The sequence below is a fragment of the Asterias amurensis genome, chromosome 16 (assembly GCF_032118995.1).
Source record: "Asterias amurensis chromosome 16, ASM3211899v1".
NCBI classification, from domain to species: domain Eukaryota; kingdom Metazoa; phylum Echinodermata; class Asteroidea; order Forcipulatida; family Asteriidae; genus Asterias; species Asterias amurensis.
Window position 1 is genome coordinate 12,411,322 of NC_092663.1, and position 18,084 is coordinate 12,429,405.

General features: G+C 40.3%; 3 protein-coding genes across 5 annotated transcripts; 2 read left to right on the forward strand and 1 right to left on the reverse strand.

Annotated features, from left to right (window-relative positions):
* Positions 1-404: 404 nt before the first annotated feature.
* On the forward strand, positions 405-4,099 carry LOC139948892 (uncharacterized). Of its 2 annotated transcripts, none has more exons than XM_071947250.1 (2): positions 405-509; positions 1,793-4,099. In XM_071947250.1, the coding sequence occupies exon 2, from the start codon at positions 1,916-1,918 to the stop codon at positions 3,395-3,397; it is 1,482 nt and encodes a 493-aa protein (XP_071803351.1). In that variant the 5' UTR covers positions 405-509; positions 1,793-1,915; the 3' UTR covers positions 3,398-4,099. The 2 variants fall into 2 exon arrangements, with proteins under 2 accessions (XP_071803351.1, XP_071803352.1); XM_071947251.1 differs by having other exon boundaries at positions 499-567.
* Positions 4,100-5,364: 1,265 nt separating this feature from the next.
* On the forward strand, positions 5,365-12,015 carry LOC139948988 (pyridoxine-5'-phosphate oxidase-like). 2 transcript variants are annotated; one of them, XM_071947371.1, is made up of 7 exons: positions 5,365-5,464; positions 6,037-6,399; positions 7,159-7,258; positions 7,666-7,719; positions 8,292-8,420; positions 8,972-9,048; positions 9,797-12,015. In XM_071947371.1, the coding sequence occupies exons 2-7, from the start codon at positions 6,044-6,046 to the stop codon at positions 9,960-9,962; spliced, it is 882 nt and encodes a 293-aa protein (XP_071803472.1). In that variant the 5' UTR covers positions 5,365-5,464; positions 6,037-6,043; the 3' UTR covers positions 9,963-12,015. The 2 variants fall into 2 exon arrangements, with proteins under 2 accessions (XP_071803472.1, XP_071803473.1); XM_071947372.1 differs by lacking the exon at positions 5,365-5,464 and adding an exon at positions 5,739-5,833.
* On the reverse strand, positions 10,837-17,998 carry LOC139948987 (histidine protein methyltransferase 1 homolog). The gene is made up of 8 exons (XM_071947370.1): positions 17,827-17,998; positions 16,811-16,908; positions 15,979-16,159; positions 15,522-15,685; positions 14,735-14,880; positions 13,745-13,843; positions 13,340-13,455; positions 10,837-13,128 (listed from the first exon to the last, which is right to left on the reverse strand). The coding sequence occupies exons 1-8, from the start codon at positions 17,903-17,905 to the stop codon at positions 13,076-13,078; spliced, it is 936 nt and encodes a 311-aa protein (XP_071803471.1). The 5' UTR covers positions 17,906-17,998; the 3' UTR covers positions 10,837-13,075.
* Positions 17,999-18,084: the final 86 nt, after the last annotated feature.

Sequence of the window (18,084 nt, forward strand, 5' to 3'; positions counted from 1 at the left end):
TGGGCGTCCAGCCAAAAGGAAGTCTCTGAGCTCTGTGCTTTTTAGCGCTATTATGCAGGGGTCGGAAATAGGCACACTTTGTTTTAATGCATTTCAGATCTATATAAATCTTCTAAATGTACAGGAAATATTTCTGTACTATCGACGACGGGGTTCAGGTGGAGGTCAAGGGAGCTAAGACCACGGAAGCTCTGAGCTTTCTGCGTATTTTTGGGTAAACTATACACAGTTTTTGTTTTCTCATTTCTTTTTATTTTGGTAGCTAGGCAACAAACCGGAAACCATCAGTGCAGCCAGTAAGAGTTTTCCTTGCTCTATTGTGTAGGCTGTTACCCCCCCCCCTCTTCCCCCCTCTACCCCCCCCCCCCCATAATCGATCAAACTTTACGCTTGAGGGCGCTGCACAAGAAACAAGACTCAAAATTTTAGCAGCAGACACGTCACACGGCAGACGTTCTTTTTTGATTTGGCACTTCGCGGTGTTTCTTATTTCATGTCTTTCAAAAAAGGTAGGTTCAGTTTCTCCACATTATTGTGCCTAATACTTTTCCAGTTTCCATTAGTCATGTAAGTAGCATTGTAAATGTTGGATTTTTTCACTCCTTATTTTGTGTTAGTTACTACCTAGCTAGCATAGGCCACAGCAGAGGCCATGGGCATGACCACGTTCACTTTAAATTGTAATTCCTAAATCTAGCCTTGCCACTAACATGACTTAATTTAAAAGTCCTAAACATGCCAAATCGGTCAAAATAGATCCACGCCGTATCATTGACGGATAACTTTCCGTATGGTGCCACCACTTTTTCACTCATTTTTACAAAAAGGGATATGTCAATCAGGTAAATTAGATACTATATTATTTTATTTCGAATGAAAAAGTGGTGGCGCCATACGGAAACTTTTCCTCATTGACCCGGTGGCGATTTTGTAGAAAAGTTTCCGTATGGCGCCACCACTTTTTCATTTGATATGAAATAATATAGATAATTAATATCTAATTCTAATTTACCTTTTTGTAAAAATTAGTGAAAAAGTGGTGGCACACACATGTATGGAAAGTTATCCTGCTCTTTTACCAAATCATTGCAAATCTAGGCCTAGATAGAGGGGTAAGGTAGGGAGTAACACTCACCCAGCTGTGTTTGTGGTGTCAACCGAGGACTTCTCTTTGTTCTCCCATTGCTACTTACATGCTTGCTTGGACAAAGTTATTTTCAGACATCCCTATTGCTTTTTGTACACTAAATCAAATCGAGGTGTTCTCGGTGTGACGTTTTTCCTAGATCGCTTTTGTTGAAGTCCTCAGGTTGAGTGAATGCGTAGCCTAGACATGTCAAAACTCAATTAAACTCGTATGCCAGGTTTTTGAAAGTGTGCACTGTTAGTAGGAATATTCGTTAGTAACAAGACTGTTATTATTAACTCCGCTCACACTTTTATTTGAGTCTCTCCAAAAGTATGAGCGTGCTACTTAGCGAAAAAATAAGATTTTTATTTATTTATCTGTAGAACTGGTTTTGTTTTTTTAGTGTAAAATAAACTTTAGGAACGTTACATCATTCATAAGCTTTGATGTTTCAGAAACCGCCAAAGCTTCTGTAACTGTTTCTTAATTGCGGAAAAGAAATTAAAAATTTCTGTTACGACAACATTTCAATTTCCAGTCACATACAAACACAAATTTAAAAACTTTAATTTAAAAATGGACATAGCAACTACTTACAGCATAATGTTTGTCTATAAAGAGGGCGCTTTTGAACTTTAAAACCTTTTTGTCTACCCCCTGCAGATTAATGGTATAGTCCAGGTTGCTGGGGACTAGGCGTGTGTCAACTAGACGAATTCTGTTGATGAGTTAAAAATGGCCGCCACACTAAAGAAGAAATAACAGTAGAGCAAATTGACAATCGTGATGGAGAAATTAGCAAGTGACATCTTGCTAGAGGGCATTCAAAAGCATCGTCTATTCGTGAGCTTAGGAACAAAATTGACCGTGTCTCAACTGTGCAGAAAAATCAATCAGACAGACCATCAGCATGATAACAACAGACACTTTGTTGGTGATATTTGTGAAAAAGCTTTCCCATCTGAGGCTAAGCGGACAGTCCATCAGCAAATCCACACTGGAGAAAAACCATTTGTTTGTGATCTTTGTGGAAAAGCTTTCCCATCTGAGGCTGAGTGGGCAGTCCATCAGCGTATCCACACTGGAGAGAAACCATTTGTTTGTGATCTGTGTGAAAAAGCTTTCCCATCTGAGGCTAAGCGGATAGTCCACCAGCAAATTCACACTGGAGAGAAACCATTTGTTTGTGATCTTTGTGGAAAAGCTTTCCCATCTGAGGCTGAGTGGATAGTCCATCAGCGTATCCACACTGGAGAGAAACCATTTGTTTGTGATCTGTGTGAAAAAGCTTTCCCATCTGAGGCTAAGTGGACAGTCCATCAGCGTATCCACACTGGAGAGAAACCATTTGTTTGTGATCTGTGTGAAAAAGCTTTCCCATCTGAGGCTAAGTGGACAGTCCACCAGCAAATCCACACCGGAGAGAAACCATTTGTTTGTGATCTTTGTGGAAAAGCTTTCCCATCTGAGGCTAAGTGGACAGTCCATCAGCAAATCCACACCGGAGAGAAACCATTTGTTTGTGATCTTTGTGGAAAAGCTTTCCCATCTGAGGCTAAGTGGACAGTCCATCAGCAAATCCACACTGGAGAGAAGCCATTTGTTTGTGATCTTTGTGGAAAAGCTTTCCCATCTGAGGCTAAGTGGACAGTCCATCAGCGTATCCACACTGGAGAGAAACTATTTTTTTGTGATATTTGTGGGAAATCCTTCTCGTCCAAGAGTAACCTGACACAACATCAGCTTATCCACAGTGGAGAGAAACCTTTTGTTTGTGACATTTGTGGAAAATCCTTCTCAATTAAAAGTCGCCTGACACGCCATAATAAGGTGGTTCACACTATAGAGAATCCTTTTGTTTGCGTCATTTGTGGAAAATCCTTCTCACGAAAAAGTCTCCTGACATGCCATAAGATGGTCCACACTGGAGGGAATTGTTATGTTTGCGACATTTGTGGAAAATCCTTCTCACGAAAAAGTCACCTGACACGACATCAGCATATCCACACCGGGGAGAAGCTATTTTTTTGCGACATTTGTGGAAAACTCTTTTCACAAAAAAGTAGCGTGACATGCCATCAGCGTATCCACACTGGAGAGAAGCCATTTGATTGCGATATTTGTGGAAAATTCTTTTCACAAAAAAGTAGCGTGACATGCCATAAGCTGGTCCACACTGGCAAGAAGCCATTTATTTGCGATATTTGTGGAAAATCCTTCTCACATAAACGTAGCCTACCACGCCATCAGCTGGTCCACACACATTGAAAGAAGCCAATTGTTTGTGACAGTTGTTGGAAAAGCCTTTACATGTAAAAGTTATTTGACAATCCATCAGCGTATCCAAAAATGTGAACTATCTGATTGTGAGGTTTTAAGAGAATTCTTCTCATTTAGAAATCACATGATCTTTCATAGCATGTCAGCACTTTAAAGAAAGAATTTGAGTGTGGCTTTTGAGGAAGCCTTTTCATCAAAAAGTAACTTAACACGCCAACACCATCAACAAGTTCACTCTCAGAAAAAAATCATGTGGATAAAACACTTTGTGGAAACGACTTTTCAAATGAAAATACCTCCTTTCATCAGCATTTGCGAGAAATTTTGTAGGTTTTTTTTTTGCGGAAAATCTTAATTCACAAATTGTCATTTAAATCTAATGTGATGTCTTTGCGTCCCCATTTGAAAAAAACATTTGTATTAAAACCTTAACATCAACGTAACACATGTTTTTAGCTGGAGAGGTCTCAAATTCAATTCAATCATTTTTAGTAAGAAATTGTTTCTTTTTCAAAAAACTACGTTACTTCAGAGGGAGTCATTTCTCACCATGTTTTATACTAGGAAGTGTTTATGCTTAAGATTATTTTGAGTAATAATTACCAATAGTGTCCACATTACAATAGAATTAGTTTAAAGCTAAACTTATTCCATTTGTGTTTAACTTAATATTGCATTTATGTTGTTTTGAACTTTTAAATTTTGTAACAATAGTAAGATGCTTAACTTTGAAGAGAAAGAATATTTGTTGATGATTCGACAAAATAAATAAACAATTGGGAATCAACCTTTTCTTTTGTTTAGATTTTGATTGTGTTTATTTTCCCCCAAGCTGATGAGACTATTAAAGGATTGGGTGGGGGGGGGGGGCTGGTTAGTCTGGCCTTTATTTGTGCTGTGAAAACAAGTAAATGTCTTTGATGTAGCACATGGGGAACAAGATGAACTTGGAAGTTAAAAGTAAATTTTGTCATTGCCAGTGTTCATGGGATTTAGTTTCCGGCAATGCTGTGAGGTCAGATGCTTAGATCTTTGGTTGGTTAAATGGATCAAGAAAGATTTTCCTGGTAAAGTGATCAATATTATTATGAAGTGTCACCTATTCAATTAGCTTTGTCTAAACATCTGCCCCCAAATCTAAAAACATATTAGCAGCTTTTCCTAAATAAAAATAATTGAAAATTTCTCTCCGAATCACCGACCTGCCTCCGACAGAAATAAATAAGCTTCCTTAGTTGTCAGTTATCCCATAAAAATAGCTTATGATGGGCTGTAACCCAGGCCCTGACAGTGCTTGCCTGAAAATCTGCAACAACCTCGCGTATAACATTCCCCTATTAGCCCCCCCCCCCCCCACCCCATCGCCACGCTCATAAAAAAGGAAACAGAATCATCAATTATCAACAGATAATGGTTAGGAAACAAATAAGCATGTGGACCTATCGTCAACCAGTGGCCAAGAAATTATGATTGGTAACATTTGTTGTAAATTTTAACAGAAATAATGGCACAAATTCTAAAATTCAACAGAACCACGCACGCACAACCCCGGTCTCACTTTCCCGGTCCCCTCCACGAATTTTTTTACAATAATAAATTATCATTCCTTGCATAATCACAGTCGCGCACATGCGTCACAAAACGTGCTTTTAAAGTGTTGTGTAAGGAATAATTCATTTAAAAAAAAATTGGGGGAGAATGCTAAACACAAGTGTGAGTCACCCGCGTATTATTCAACCTTTTTTTCTACAAAAAGCTGAACAAATATTAACTCAAAGATTCTGTTTTACGTTACAAAAAGTATTTGGTAAATCAACTGGATAAAAGCAGAGAAGTTCTTTAAAAATGTATTTTTTGGTGAGATTAGAAACCCCTCTTTTAAAATGAACTATTCCAGGGACCTTTGTGTACATCCCGGGCCGGCCGGTTGTGTGTGTGTACGTGTTATGTGCACAATATTTTGGACGATTAGTCGGTCAGTCAACACAGCAGTATTTGTGTGTGTTTGTTGCAGAGAAAATATCAACAATTTTTTTCCAACAGAAGCTAAACTCTGTGAGTACATAATGGTTTTTTTACCCTGCTGGATCCTTCTTCTGGGTAACGATTGTTCTATTTATTCGCAATGAATATGATGGGTCCGTACAGCAGAACGGAACCTCTTCCCATCTGCTGTGCTGTGTGTGAGACTGAGACTGAGAGAAGCTCTCTCGGATCACCTGAGCGATACATTAAAAAAAAGTCTGCACTGTGTAGTATACAACTCAAACCTGTTAAATATCAAAAGTAGAGTGCATTATAATAATTAGAGTCCCCAGCACCACACACCTGCAACCTATACATCCCAACATTGGGAGATTGATTGCGGTATTGAACCAGATCCAGACTCCCATGTAGTACATGATGACGATGTACTCCTGCCTGGTTTGTTCCACGGTGCCTTGTTGGCCATTCAGCAAAATTTACAAACCAGGCGGTAATCACAATAAGGTCTCAGGACTGCCCCAATCCACTGACAGTTTCTCCATATTAATAAAGTAATGCAAACGCCATATTGTCCTTTTTCTGGAATAATTTTGAATCCTACAGTTACATATTTGAAGCTGAGCTATATTTTTTTCTTTCAGGTTGCTGATGACAACTTTTGTGTACCGTTCGATCAATAAAGGACTGATTGGGTGCCTATCAATTCATCGGCAGTCTGTCGCACATAATCACAGTCGTCTCTGTTCGCGGTGGAGTCGTCAACAATTTCATACTGCCAGAAACATCCCCACACATAACAACGAGATGTCTGGAATTGTTAGCAGCACCAATGGAATCGACGTGGCAGGGATGCGCAAGGCGTACAAAGCCTCGCATGAGTCATTTCAAGAAAACAACTTAGTTGCGAGAGAACCGATTGCCCAGTTTGCGGAGTGGTTTAAAGAAGCGTCAAAAGTGGACAGTATAGGGGAAGCAAATGCCATGACTCTTGCAACAGCAACCAAGTAAGGCCAAGTAAAAAAAGAAACATGTTGAGCGTCCCCGCCCGCTTCCTTTTTACAGGCCACCTCCTTTTTTATCTTATTTTTTATTTTATTTTTTTATGCAGATTTTTTTTAATTTTATTTTTTAAATAGGGTTATTTTAAATGATCTCAGCAAAAACAATCTGATTGTCTTGTCTGAATGCCTCGACTAAATTGTTTCATTTATGTTTTGTGTATTTCAGCAGTAGAAAAAACAATGGATATTTGACATTTTAAAAAAGAATGGCGGCCATTTTAAAATAAAAAATAAAAAATAAAAATAATAAATAAACCATTTCAGCTCCCTGGGGAGTATACAGGCTGTGCGCAATAATGCGCTTCTCGGCTAAACCAATCACAAGAACCATTCCTGCCCTCACAGGTTCCCATTTACCCTTGGGTGGAGAGAAGCAATTATAGTTAAGTGTATTGCTTAGGGACACAAGTGCCACGACCGGGATTTGAACCCACACTCTGCTGAACAGAAGCATCAGAGCTTGAGTTCGGTGCTCTTATACCTCGGCCACAACACCCTAAGGTGCTTAGAAAGCCAAAGCCAGTGAAATATTGTTACTTAATAGCATGGAATTTTCTCAACCGCCCTGAAATAGGGACCAGTACTGCTAAATGTGTCAGCATTTTTTGCTAAATAATGCTGCTTGACTGTACATGTACACATACTGTTTTTATGAAGTTGAGATATTTGATTGATTTTCTTTTTCTTTTGTTTGTCAAACAGGGAAGGAAAACCTTCTGCTCGGATGGTTCTACTGAAGGGATACGATAAGAGAGGTTTTAGATTCTTCACAAATTATGACAGCCGAAAAGGAAAAGAACTGGTACGCAATAACACAAATTTTCCCTTGTCAGTAGTTTGTTTGTTTGTTTGTTTGTTTGTTTGAATGATCCTCCCATCAAGGGAACTCGGCAAACTCCCACAAGGGAAATGAACACCATGGCAACTGCCAATCTCTCTCACAAACTATAATTATGAATTACACAAATCAAGAAACTGATTCATTAACTAGACGACAATATTTGTTCTAGTCATTGTGAAATCAGCGGATAACGGGGGGATTCGAACCCACAACCTTGTGATTGCAAGTCCTGCAGTCTAACCACTTGACCACAGTAACTTAGTTGTAATCATTGTTCGCAGGAAAAACATAACATAGGAAAAACTTTAAGTTTCAGATAAGGTCCTCCCTCTGAATTAACTGTAGAAACTCAAATGTTTTGTTCACAGGCAGAGAATCCATTTGCGTCACTGGTTTTCTACTGGGAGGCACTAAGTCGTTCGGTAAGTAACCTCATAAGTTCCTCTTAACCTGAACAAAGATATTGACAAAATAGAAAAGCTGCCAACATTAAAGGCAGTGGACACTATTGGTAATTACTTAATAAGTTATTATTAGCATAAAACCTTACTTGGTTACGAGTAATGGGGAGAGGTTGATAGTATAAAACATTGTTAGAAGGCGCTCCCTCTGAAGTAATATAGGTTTTGAGAAAGAAGTAGGTTTTCCACCTATTTGATTTTGAGACCTCAGAATTAGATTTTAAGGTCCTGTAATCAAACATCTGAAAGCACACAACTTTGTGTGGCAAGTGTGTTTTTTCTTTCACTATTATCTTGCAACTTCGACGACCAATTGAGCTAAGACTTTCACAGGTTTGTTATTTTATGCATATGTTGAGTACACCAAGTGAGAAGACTGATCTTTGACAATTACCAATAGTGTCCAGGGTCTTTAAGGCTAGGTAGCTCAGTTGGTAGAGCACAGGCACATTAATCTGGAGGTTCCAGGTTCAAGTCCTACATAGTCTACTTTAATAGATGTTGTTTTTGTTGCATTTCCTCAACTGAAAAAGGTCCGCATCGAGGGGCGTGTGGAGAAGCTTACCAACGAAGAGTCAACAGAATATTTCAACTCCAGACCTCCAACAAGCCAAATTGGAGCCATTGTTAGCAATCAAAGTTCAGTTATAGAAGACAGAAATGTAAGTTGCAATAGTTGTTAATTTAACACCATAATTAGTTATGGCTTTGTATATAGCTCAGTTCTGTCACTCAGCAATGCTGAAGGCGCTTCAACACTTTGTGTTTTCATGCAAGTTGTGGAGCATTGTTTTTTGAAGTATGAGACCTATTCATTTACATATCACCATGTAATGGTTTACAAGCTGGTGTCGCGCAGTTTGCTGCAGTTCAAACCAGGAACTGCATGGCGAACCCCTTCTCTTTTCGGTAAGTGCACTGGGCTTTTCTATGTGTGTTACACAACACTTGAGACACAACACTTGGCTTCATGTTCCTACGAAGGACGCAGCAATAATAATTGAGTGTCTTGCTTGATGGCGCAAATGTCTCAACCGGATCTCGAACCCACACTCTGCTGAACTGAAACACCAAAGCTTGAGTCAAGTGCTCTTATTTGCTCAGCCACAACAGGCCAGGCTATTCATGATATAAAATGCTCACAAAAGAGTAACTGAGCTGGGACTTACTGCAGGCACTAAGTGTAAAAGTCCTTTGTTCTCGTTTGAAACAGGTGCTGACCAGGAAAGACCAGGAACTCAAAGACAAATACCTGGACTCTGGAGTCACAATACCAAGGCCAGATTATTGGTAAGAAAACAGGATTGTATCTACCCACCAGTAGGTGAAATGATTGTATTGTTCTAGTTGTCTGGAAGTCCAAAGATTTTGTGTTTGAGGGCTTTCCGGCTCACCGTGTGAAATGCCTTTCTTATCGGCCTGATCCCGTAGATTATTGAACATGAAAGATGTATTCTTAAAAAAACACTTTATTGAAACAGAATTCTTAGTCACTGAGTTGAGTCCAGGACACAAGTCAAACATTATGAGCCACAATTGGGGTTTCCAAACCAGGAATTATTGAAAAGAAAGGCATTACAAGATAACCATTCACATTATGTGAATTGCTCATGAAATGACACCGACAATGGTGGAAATGATAGACGTGCATTTAGCGGAGGTGCAGCCCGCGTCTGCAAGAGGGTCAATAGTTTCTGTATACTTGCATGAATGTAATAAACATTTTCATTGGAAAGGAAGGGCTAATTGTTTCACCACCAGGGATGTGAAAGGCTGTTTAAAAAAAAAAACCTAAGAGAGAGAAGAACCTAAGAAGTAAGAGAGAGCACAAAGCATGAAAGCTTGCGAGTGCGAAGCCTGCTTACATTCATTTATCTTTGGTTTTGAAAGCACTACTCTCTACAATCTGGGGTGTTCCATTAGTTTTCATCTTCCTTTTCTTATGAATGTGATCTCAGTTAGACATTTTCTTTTTGAAGAACAAAAAAATGGGATGGACAAATCTTATGTAAAGTTTTTTTGATTTTGTTCCAATTAGGGGTGGATTCCGAGTGGTCCCGGACGTGGTGGAGTTCTGGCAGGGCCAGAGTAACAGACTACATGACAGAATCGTCTTCCGACGACCCCAACTGGACGAAAACCTTGACGGGAAGTTTGTCAAAGAAGGAGAGGACGGATGGGTCTATGAAAGACTTTCCCCATGAAGACTTATTAGATAAATTAATTGAAATAAAAACCTGCTTAGGCAATACAGGGAACTAACACGCCGTTTCAGACAGGCACTCTAGAGTCGCACCGAACCAAATTCTTGGAACAGTTCGGCGTCTGAAACAGTTAGGAGCTATTGTATCGACTCTTGCAGTGGTTCAGAACGACTCTCGAGCACCCTGGTTTCATGATTTCGATCTTGTCATGAGCTGAGCCAATGTAAATGTTATATTAAGTTTGCCTGTCCAAAATTTATTGGGGTCAACCTAGAGTCGTTCCAAATCTATTTGAGTGGGCGCTACCCTGGCGCACATGTCCGAAACAGTAAACTAAGGGGGTGCTTCAGAAGTAGGGTACCAAAAAAACGTTCCTGTTGGCCAACAATCCAACATGAATGAATCAAAAGTATTTTGAGCTTCCAATATGATGTTCCGGTGGTCCAAGGGAACAGTCAATGAGCACATTCTTGAATACTTACCCAATCCAATTATCATTCCGACTTATGAGATGCTTCCCGAAAGCACTCTCATTTGGTTAAAAATGTTACAATTTAGTGAGTGTAAGATTTGAAGTTGTCATTGTTTTGGTTTGCATGTTACACTGTTTGATATTCAAATGTGTGTCAGATGAAATGTGTGTGAAGTGTTACCTAAAAGACAAATTGTTATTTATTTTGACAGAGGAGCTTAACTGCTTTATGATTATGAGGTTTAAAAGGAATGTTTACATTTGGCAATCGCTCTTAAAATTAATGGCAATACAAATTGTTTTGAAACTTTTCACTTTAATGAAGTGTGGTTATGTAAAAAGATATTGATTCCTATTTGGGATTATTCTTCCTTTGTGGACATATTCGCTCCTGATTGTACATTCGGCGGGAATGTTCCAACCCTACTTTAGCCTTGTGATCCGCCAGCACTCCAGCATTTCCCTGTAGACGAGCACAGATTATACTGATTAAAATGTCGAGACTACACTAGCCTTGCTCAAGGCAGTCGAATTATTCACTCCGAAAAAAGACCGCCGCTGTATAAAAACCCACCTGTGCGTAACATCGCACAACACGATACCCCGTACACTATCCGCATGCGGAAGCCGTCAGGTCGACAGCCTTGTAGGGTCTGTGTTGAAGCCACTGACCTCGTTACTATAATAAGCGAAGAGTTCCCACGGTCAGCTCATTACCATAATGCCCGCGAAAGACGAGACATGTCTACATCACACACCACCACCACGGACGCTCAGCGAGCATGATAGGCATGCGAGATTGGACGTCAAAATGAATAATTCATTTGCCTCACATCCTGTGTTGTCTGATAGGTCTGACGAAAGATATACATATTCTAGCATATCCGAGAGCCCCCCCCCCAATTTGTGGAAATTTTTCAATACAACACATTAAACACGGAAGTTACAGACCCGACAAGGCCTCAGCATGCGGTTAGTGGTACGAGTGCGGATGACTTGTGTGCACAGTAGTCGTACGATGTGACAGTGTGTATACGGGTTGGTCATGCGGTGTGATTGCACGCACCACGCACAGGGTATATGGGTGGGTTTACAGCGGCGTCTTTTCGGAGCGAATAATGCGACTGCCTTGAGCAAGGCTAAGACTACACCAGCCTTTTCACAGCAACCACTCCTTCCAAGAGAAATTTACATATGAGCCCAATTTCATAGAGCTGCTTAAGCACAAAAAGTAGCCAAGCACGAAAAAAGTGTGCTTACCAGAATGATGTTGCCAGCCAAACCACCATGTCACAAGTTCAATTTGTGACTGGTATCCTGCTTATTTTTGCTTAGCAGAAACATGTCGAGCACAATTCTCTGCTTAAGCAGCTCTATGAAATTGAGCCCTGGTTGGATCCACTTGGTAACTAGTAATAGTTACTTGTTAGTTTCCACACCATGCAAAGCTTCAACATCACTCATTAGGATAGGGCCTTCCACAAAAACATGAAGAGGAGATCATAAAACGTGTTATTTTTAGATGATTATTTATTAATTATAAACTTACATTGTAAATGATCAAGGCGGTCTTCCTTCAGAAGAACGAAATTTAAAAAGGCCATAATTTTTTTTTATTAAAAATAAATTGACAACTTGGTTAATAATACATATAAAAGGGCCGTTTTGAGATGTACATTTACTGGTCTGTTTATACCATAGTATACTTTTCAGCATTTAAAGGACTCTTAAAATTATCAGACCAACTTAAAAGTCTATTCATAACATAAATATTTTCCATGAGTTCAAGAAGATTTTCAGCACTTGTTCATTAAATTCGTAAATTGCAATAACAGTTGTGTAATTGTATCATAGCCAAGTCTATTTTGTTTTGCTTTTATGTGTTTACTTTCAAAGATTGGTTCTTTAAAAGTAAAAAATTACGAATAAGTATTCTATGGCTGAATGAGGTTACTAATAATGGGTGCGTTCGTTTAGCTTCCCTGGGTGTACCCCGCGGTGCTCACTCCGGTGAGCCCCTGACGAGAGCTAAACGAACGATTACACTCGCCCTCTGGTGGTGACGGCATGCACCTCAGGTCATCCCAAAGTAACCCCTCCACAAACGGGGCACTGGGGGCTGACCTGGTGAGCCCCGTCAAAGCTATTCAAATGTACCGGGCAGACTGGGGTCGACTCTGGGAAGCTAAACGAACGCACCCAATGTTATATAGTACAAACAATAAATGCAGTTTATTATGTATGCAATCAAATTATATTTGTTTTTGTCCTTTAATTCTTGTCCTTTTGTACTACATGTTAACCCAATGGTGTTTGAGCCATTTACCGGTTGACCCCTTTCAAAACTGGGACGTGGCCACCGAGTACTGTCTGACATGCTTGCCATTTTGAAAGTTAAACTGCATACAGTGAGACATATCACAAGATTAAAAAAGAACAAGAGGTGCCAGTTGTCCTATGACTTGATGCATCTTTTGACAGCGCGTTTTGCATAGTCTCAGAATGGATCAACATCGGGTTTCAAGGCAATCTTCCAGGAAATGAAAGGAAAATGGCGCGGTGAGATGGTACACCACTGGGAAAGAGGTTGGTTTTGGAGCAGCTCTCCTAGGTGAAGGGTTAAGGGTCACTCTCAATTTGATCAATCTTTTGGTGCTTCCAAGAATGACATCTTCAAAATCTCTCTCTTCACACCTAAACAGATTGAAATGAACACAGAACATTAAAATGGAGTATTAATTTGAATGTTTGCAGAAAAATGCAGGACACAAGATGCGGTATTTTGGGACCCTGTTCACCATGAAGTGAATTTGATAAATGCACACAGGTTGCTCCAAACACAGTGCTGTGTCGTGCAAACAAAAATTATTTCTTTCATCTTAAACTATTGACAGTAGAAATGTACCTTGAGTATAGGTCTTGCATACTTCAATGCTAAATTCCCCACGCTGCTTCACCATGTCTTCAAACGATCGTGTCCCTCCGCCCACACCAAAGTAGTGTGTCTTCGCCGCTAGGTATCTGGGATCGCAGTTGTCATTAAGGCACAACAAGGTGGTTCAAGCATAATAAGCATACATTTTTTTCTTACCAAATGCACAAGCAACCATTACACAATAATTGGAAATTATAATTTGTTGTCCCAGATGAAAACTTTGCGTCAGTGTTTAAGGGTAAAACAAAAATTAATATTTTTGTACTTGCCTAACAAAACAGCAATATGCTAATAGAATTTCTGTTTGGGGGATAATGGGAAAAGTTTTCATATCCTGCCACCACTTATTCATTCGTTATGAAATGAAAAGGATACATTACTCCGGTTGGACGCAATACTGCCCTGAGTATATGGTAAAGCTTGTCATAAGACTCTAAACTGTAGATTGTTTCTGATGTCAAGATGACGTCATACCTATCAAGAAAAACCCCAAAACATGAAACAAGTTAGTCAGTTCAGGTCGTTCAAGTTGCTTTGTAGTTTCTGCCTTTCACAGGGTTAAGGTTAGGGATAGTGTAGCGGCAGTGTCGATCGACCAGTAGGTGGTTCCAGCAGGCCAATCGGGAAATCCACCTGCCAGAGAGGGCATGCTACAATAGTATTAGGAGTAGGATTAAGAAAACACATTCGGGGTGTCGAACAGAGGGGTTCGGAACAAAGAGGCATCGGAGACAATGACTTGGTTTCATTCACAGAAAAGTATAAATTAAGAATGGGTGCGTTCGTTTAGCTTCCCTGGGTCGACCCTGGTGTGTGGCAGTCTAATTATCTCCACACGTTCGTCCTGGAATCGACCCGAGGAAGCTAATCGAACGCACCCATAATTAAGTCAATGAATGAAAGATTCAAAGTGCTCCTTGCATTGAAATACTGTTCCCCTTTGCTTAGGTCTACTACAGAGCAGCCATCGTGTTCATCTTCAATAAGCCTTTTGGGAGTAAGATTTGAATAAGTCTGGTACAATGACTTGCCTAGTCACAATGTACCGCTTACATTTGAATTCCTCAGACTATAGAGACATTTGCTATGTCAAATGGTTCGGGGCATGTTTTTGTTTAGCAACCTCCAGATGAGCAGACCCTGGCACTAATATCGTAATTGTGTTCACTGTCTCTTACATAACTACGCAAAAGCTTGCCCTGAATCATGTGACATAGCAACTGTCACGATAGTGTGAGGAATTCAAGTTTAAGTGGTAACTTGTGATCAAGCACATCATTGTACAAGACAATTCAAATCCACCACACAAATGGCTTATTCGGATACGGCCACGTCTGCTAATCAGCATTTGTTATTAATGCATACTTTGTACTTTGATCTTCGGAAGATAGTAGCTTCTGCACTAGACTCCAGTCACCTGACAAGTAGCGGAGGTCCTGATTGGTTGAATCCTCCTCAGGCTTGTTCAGAATGACACTAGGGATGGTCATGTGTTCAATCACCTCCTCATTCTAAAGTTGAAGAAAACAACAAGATTTCTTAAAATAGACTGAGATTCAGCGGCAAATGATTTTTTCCTGAGAATTTAAACCCTTTCTGGCAAATATTTCCTCTGGAAACCACAACTTTTTATTGAAGGGGGAAGCATCCACACTGAGACGATTTTCATACTAGGGCCCTTTTCGAAACCACGGCTTCAGCTTTGGAGTCAGCTCAGCCTAGCTTGGCCCCGTGGTCGTTTTGACAATAGACCAGTCCACTAAGCTCCGCCCCATTGTGTATTGACCAATCACAACCAATTGCCCCACCGAAATGCCGATAAAATAAAGTCTGACATGCGTGCGCGTATGCTTGGCGCGCGCAGCAGAGTTGTGCAGAATGGCATTGGAAAGGCTCACATATTCTTGCTCACACGTGGGCTGTGGTCGGCGCCTAATGGATCAGTCTATTGGGCGTGCTTTGCGTACGCGCTTAGGACGTCAGACAAGAGGATAGAGCCTGAAACTTTTTAAAACTTTTGTGTGCACCAACTTTGGTTAAACATCCTCCCAACTAAAATGATCAAACCAGAGTTTGGACAACCTTATACTTGAATTCAATCAGACTAAGGTAGAAGAATTTGTAAAGTCTCGATGATTTCATTGTCACTTACATAATCTTGGAAGTGTACTGCAGCAGCTTCCTTCTTGACTGCATAAATGCCTGGTAGTCCAATACCACAGCCGAGCTCCAACACTCTCTTATTCTTAACAGGTATTTCTGCATCGTGGAGGAAGTGGACAAGGTCTAGGGAACATTCCCAAACTTTCAAACCACCTGTGAATGAGTTTTAAAAAATGGGAAAGAAGTGACAGGAATTTTAATAGTGAAAGGGATATGAGACGGTCCATGCCAAAACAAGGTTGTTTTTACTTTAACTCAAAACTGGGATTACTTGCGAAAAAAAAAGAAAGCCACTGTGTTACCTTACCAGGTCTGGAATTGCCCCTTGTCTTAGCCTTGGTGCCCTTGAAGTTTCCCATTGACTTTACGACTTTCCATTGGAAGTGTCCTTTTCAAAATGAAAATGACCTTGACATTTTAAAGATGAAATTCCAGGCGTGGCTTACCTTCATACACCTTTGGTATGAGATCCGAATGACCATCTACAGCCTTAGATACATCGCTTTCATCTTCCTCACTCTTCAAGTCCTGACTGAATGAGCTGATTATCAGCTCACTCTCAACATCGTCTGGGTTTAGGAAGCATAGTTCTAGATCGCCAACTTTGACGACATCTACAGCACAGGACTGAAAGGAAAAAATTTAATTGGACAAAATGTTTGATTCTGGTAGGAAGCAGAGTTCTAAATTGCCATCTTTGACAACATCGACCGTACAGGTACTGAAACTAAGCAAAATGTATTTTGACTGAATGGTTGATTTTGAAATATCTAAATTTAGCCATTTATCTAACATTTGTTTTTCATTATGGAAAATGATTACTCCAGCAGCTCCAAACAGTTCCTTGAGTCTTGAGTTGAGTAATCCCCATGCAGCTCTTGTAGGAAGCTAAACGAGGATGGTGCGTTGGCGATGTCATTGGTCGACAGTGCAAGTTGCGAAGAGAAACAAAAGAAAGACAAGAAAAGGTTGCTGTGCACTGTGCAAGAGCCAGACTGGGTTTACAGCATCCTAGAGCCAGCCAGAGGTCGTAGGACTCTAATTGCTGGCAGTACAAAGTCAAAGAAATTCTTTTAAATACTGACCTGGGGTCGATTTCAAAAAGAGTTTGGACTAGTCGTAACTTAGGACGCGTCCTAGGAGATATTACAAACGAAAGGCTTGTCCTAAGTTTGGACAAGTAACTCAATCCTAACTTGAGGTAAGACTAGTCTTAACTCTTTGTGAAATCCACCCCTGAAGTGGTTGAAAAAATGAGAGTGGTGTAAAACACTTTACCTCATAAGCTGTCAAATCGGTTGGAGTGAACAACTCTTTGGCTTCTCTTAATGCCTCTGTGCTGTTATTTGTGGAATCTGTCGGCAGACTGGCATTCTCTGTAATAAGTATTAAATACAAAATAATAATATTAATTAATATATAATTAATATATAATTAGTATTTATACAAAACAACCCAGCATGCCCATGGGTATAAATTAGACCCAGTAACTGGGGTGCTGTAGAAGGCCTACTCCCTTTTTTGAAATTTTGTCATTATCAGTCGTGAAAATTTCGAAAAAAGGAGTACAGCGCCCCAGTGGTTTGACCGATAGTACAAAATTTAGAAAAAAGGAGTGCAGTGCCCTAGTTACTAGGCTGGGTCTGCCCCTACTCCTAGAACTATTTCGGTTTCGTCCGGCTATAAACGATAGCCGGACGAAACCGAAATAGTTCTAGGAGTAGGTCTGCCCCTAGCCACATAAATTTATCCAATCCACTCTATATCCTTACGATGGAGTGGATTGGATTGGATTAATTTTACGGGGCTAACCGACACAAATATCACTTGCCTCCTCTCTTTTCCCCTCCCGGTTGACCCACCCATGGTAGTTGCGATAATGTAACCCTCCTGCCGACGGCGGGCCGCCAGCTCCGGCTCCGCTGTCGGCAGGAGGGTTACGTTATTGCAACTACACCCATGGTAGTTGCGATAACGTAACCCTCCTGCCGACCGCCGGAGGCTCCGGCTCCGCCGTCGGCAGGAGGGTTACGTTATCAACATGGCCACAAATTAATTTTAGTTACCTTTTTTGCTTATTTGTGTGTTTCTTTTATTTGACAATCTCCAGAGAACTCTTTAAAAGACAACAAACGTGAAAAAAGGGAAAATACAGACAATATAAAAAATAAATAAAAAAATGTTGAGGACAAAACAACCATGGAGGAAGATGATTCCATGAAACAACACCAACCATGACACACAACAAAAAAACTTTCATTCACTTATTTTGCCAGCAACAATCACGAACTTACCCGAATTACCCTTACTATCTTCCCCACTTAAATGTTGTTCTTCATCAACACTGACATCAAAGTTGAACTGAAAAGACATCTTCTTTCTTCTTCATCACTCGATCCTCCTGGCCCTCCCCCAACAATCAACACACTGCTCTGGTGATCCACACACAATCCCCCTGCATTCGATATCAAACTTCCCTCCTCTGGATGACACCAATATAAAAATAGGGGTGCCTGTATTAATTGAACCAACTCAAATTGAACTTAAAACTG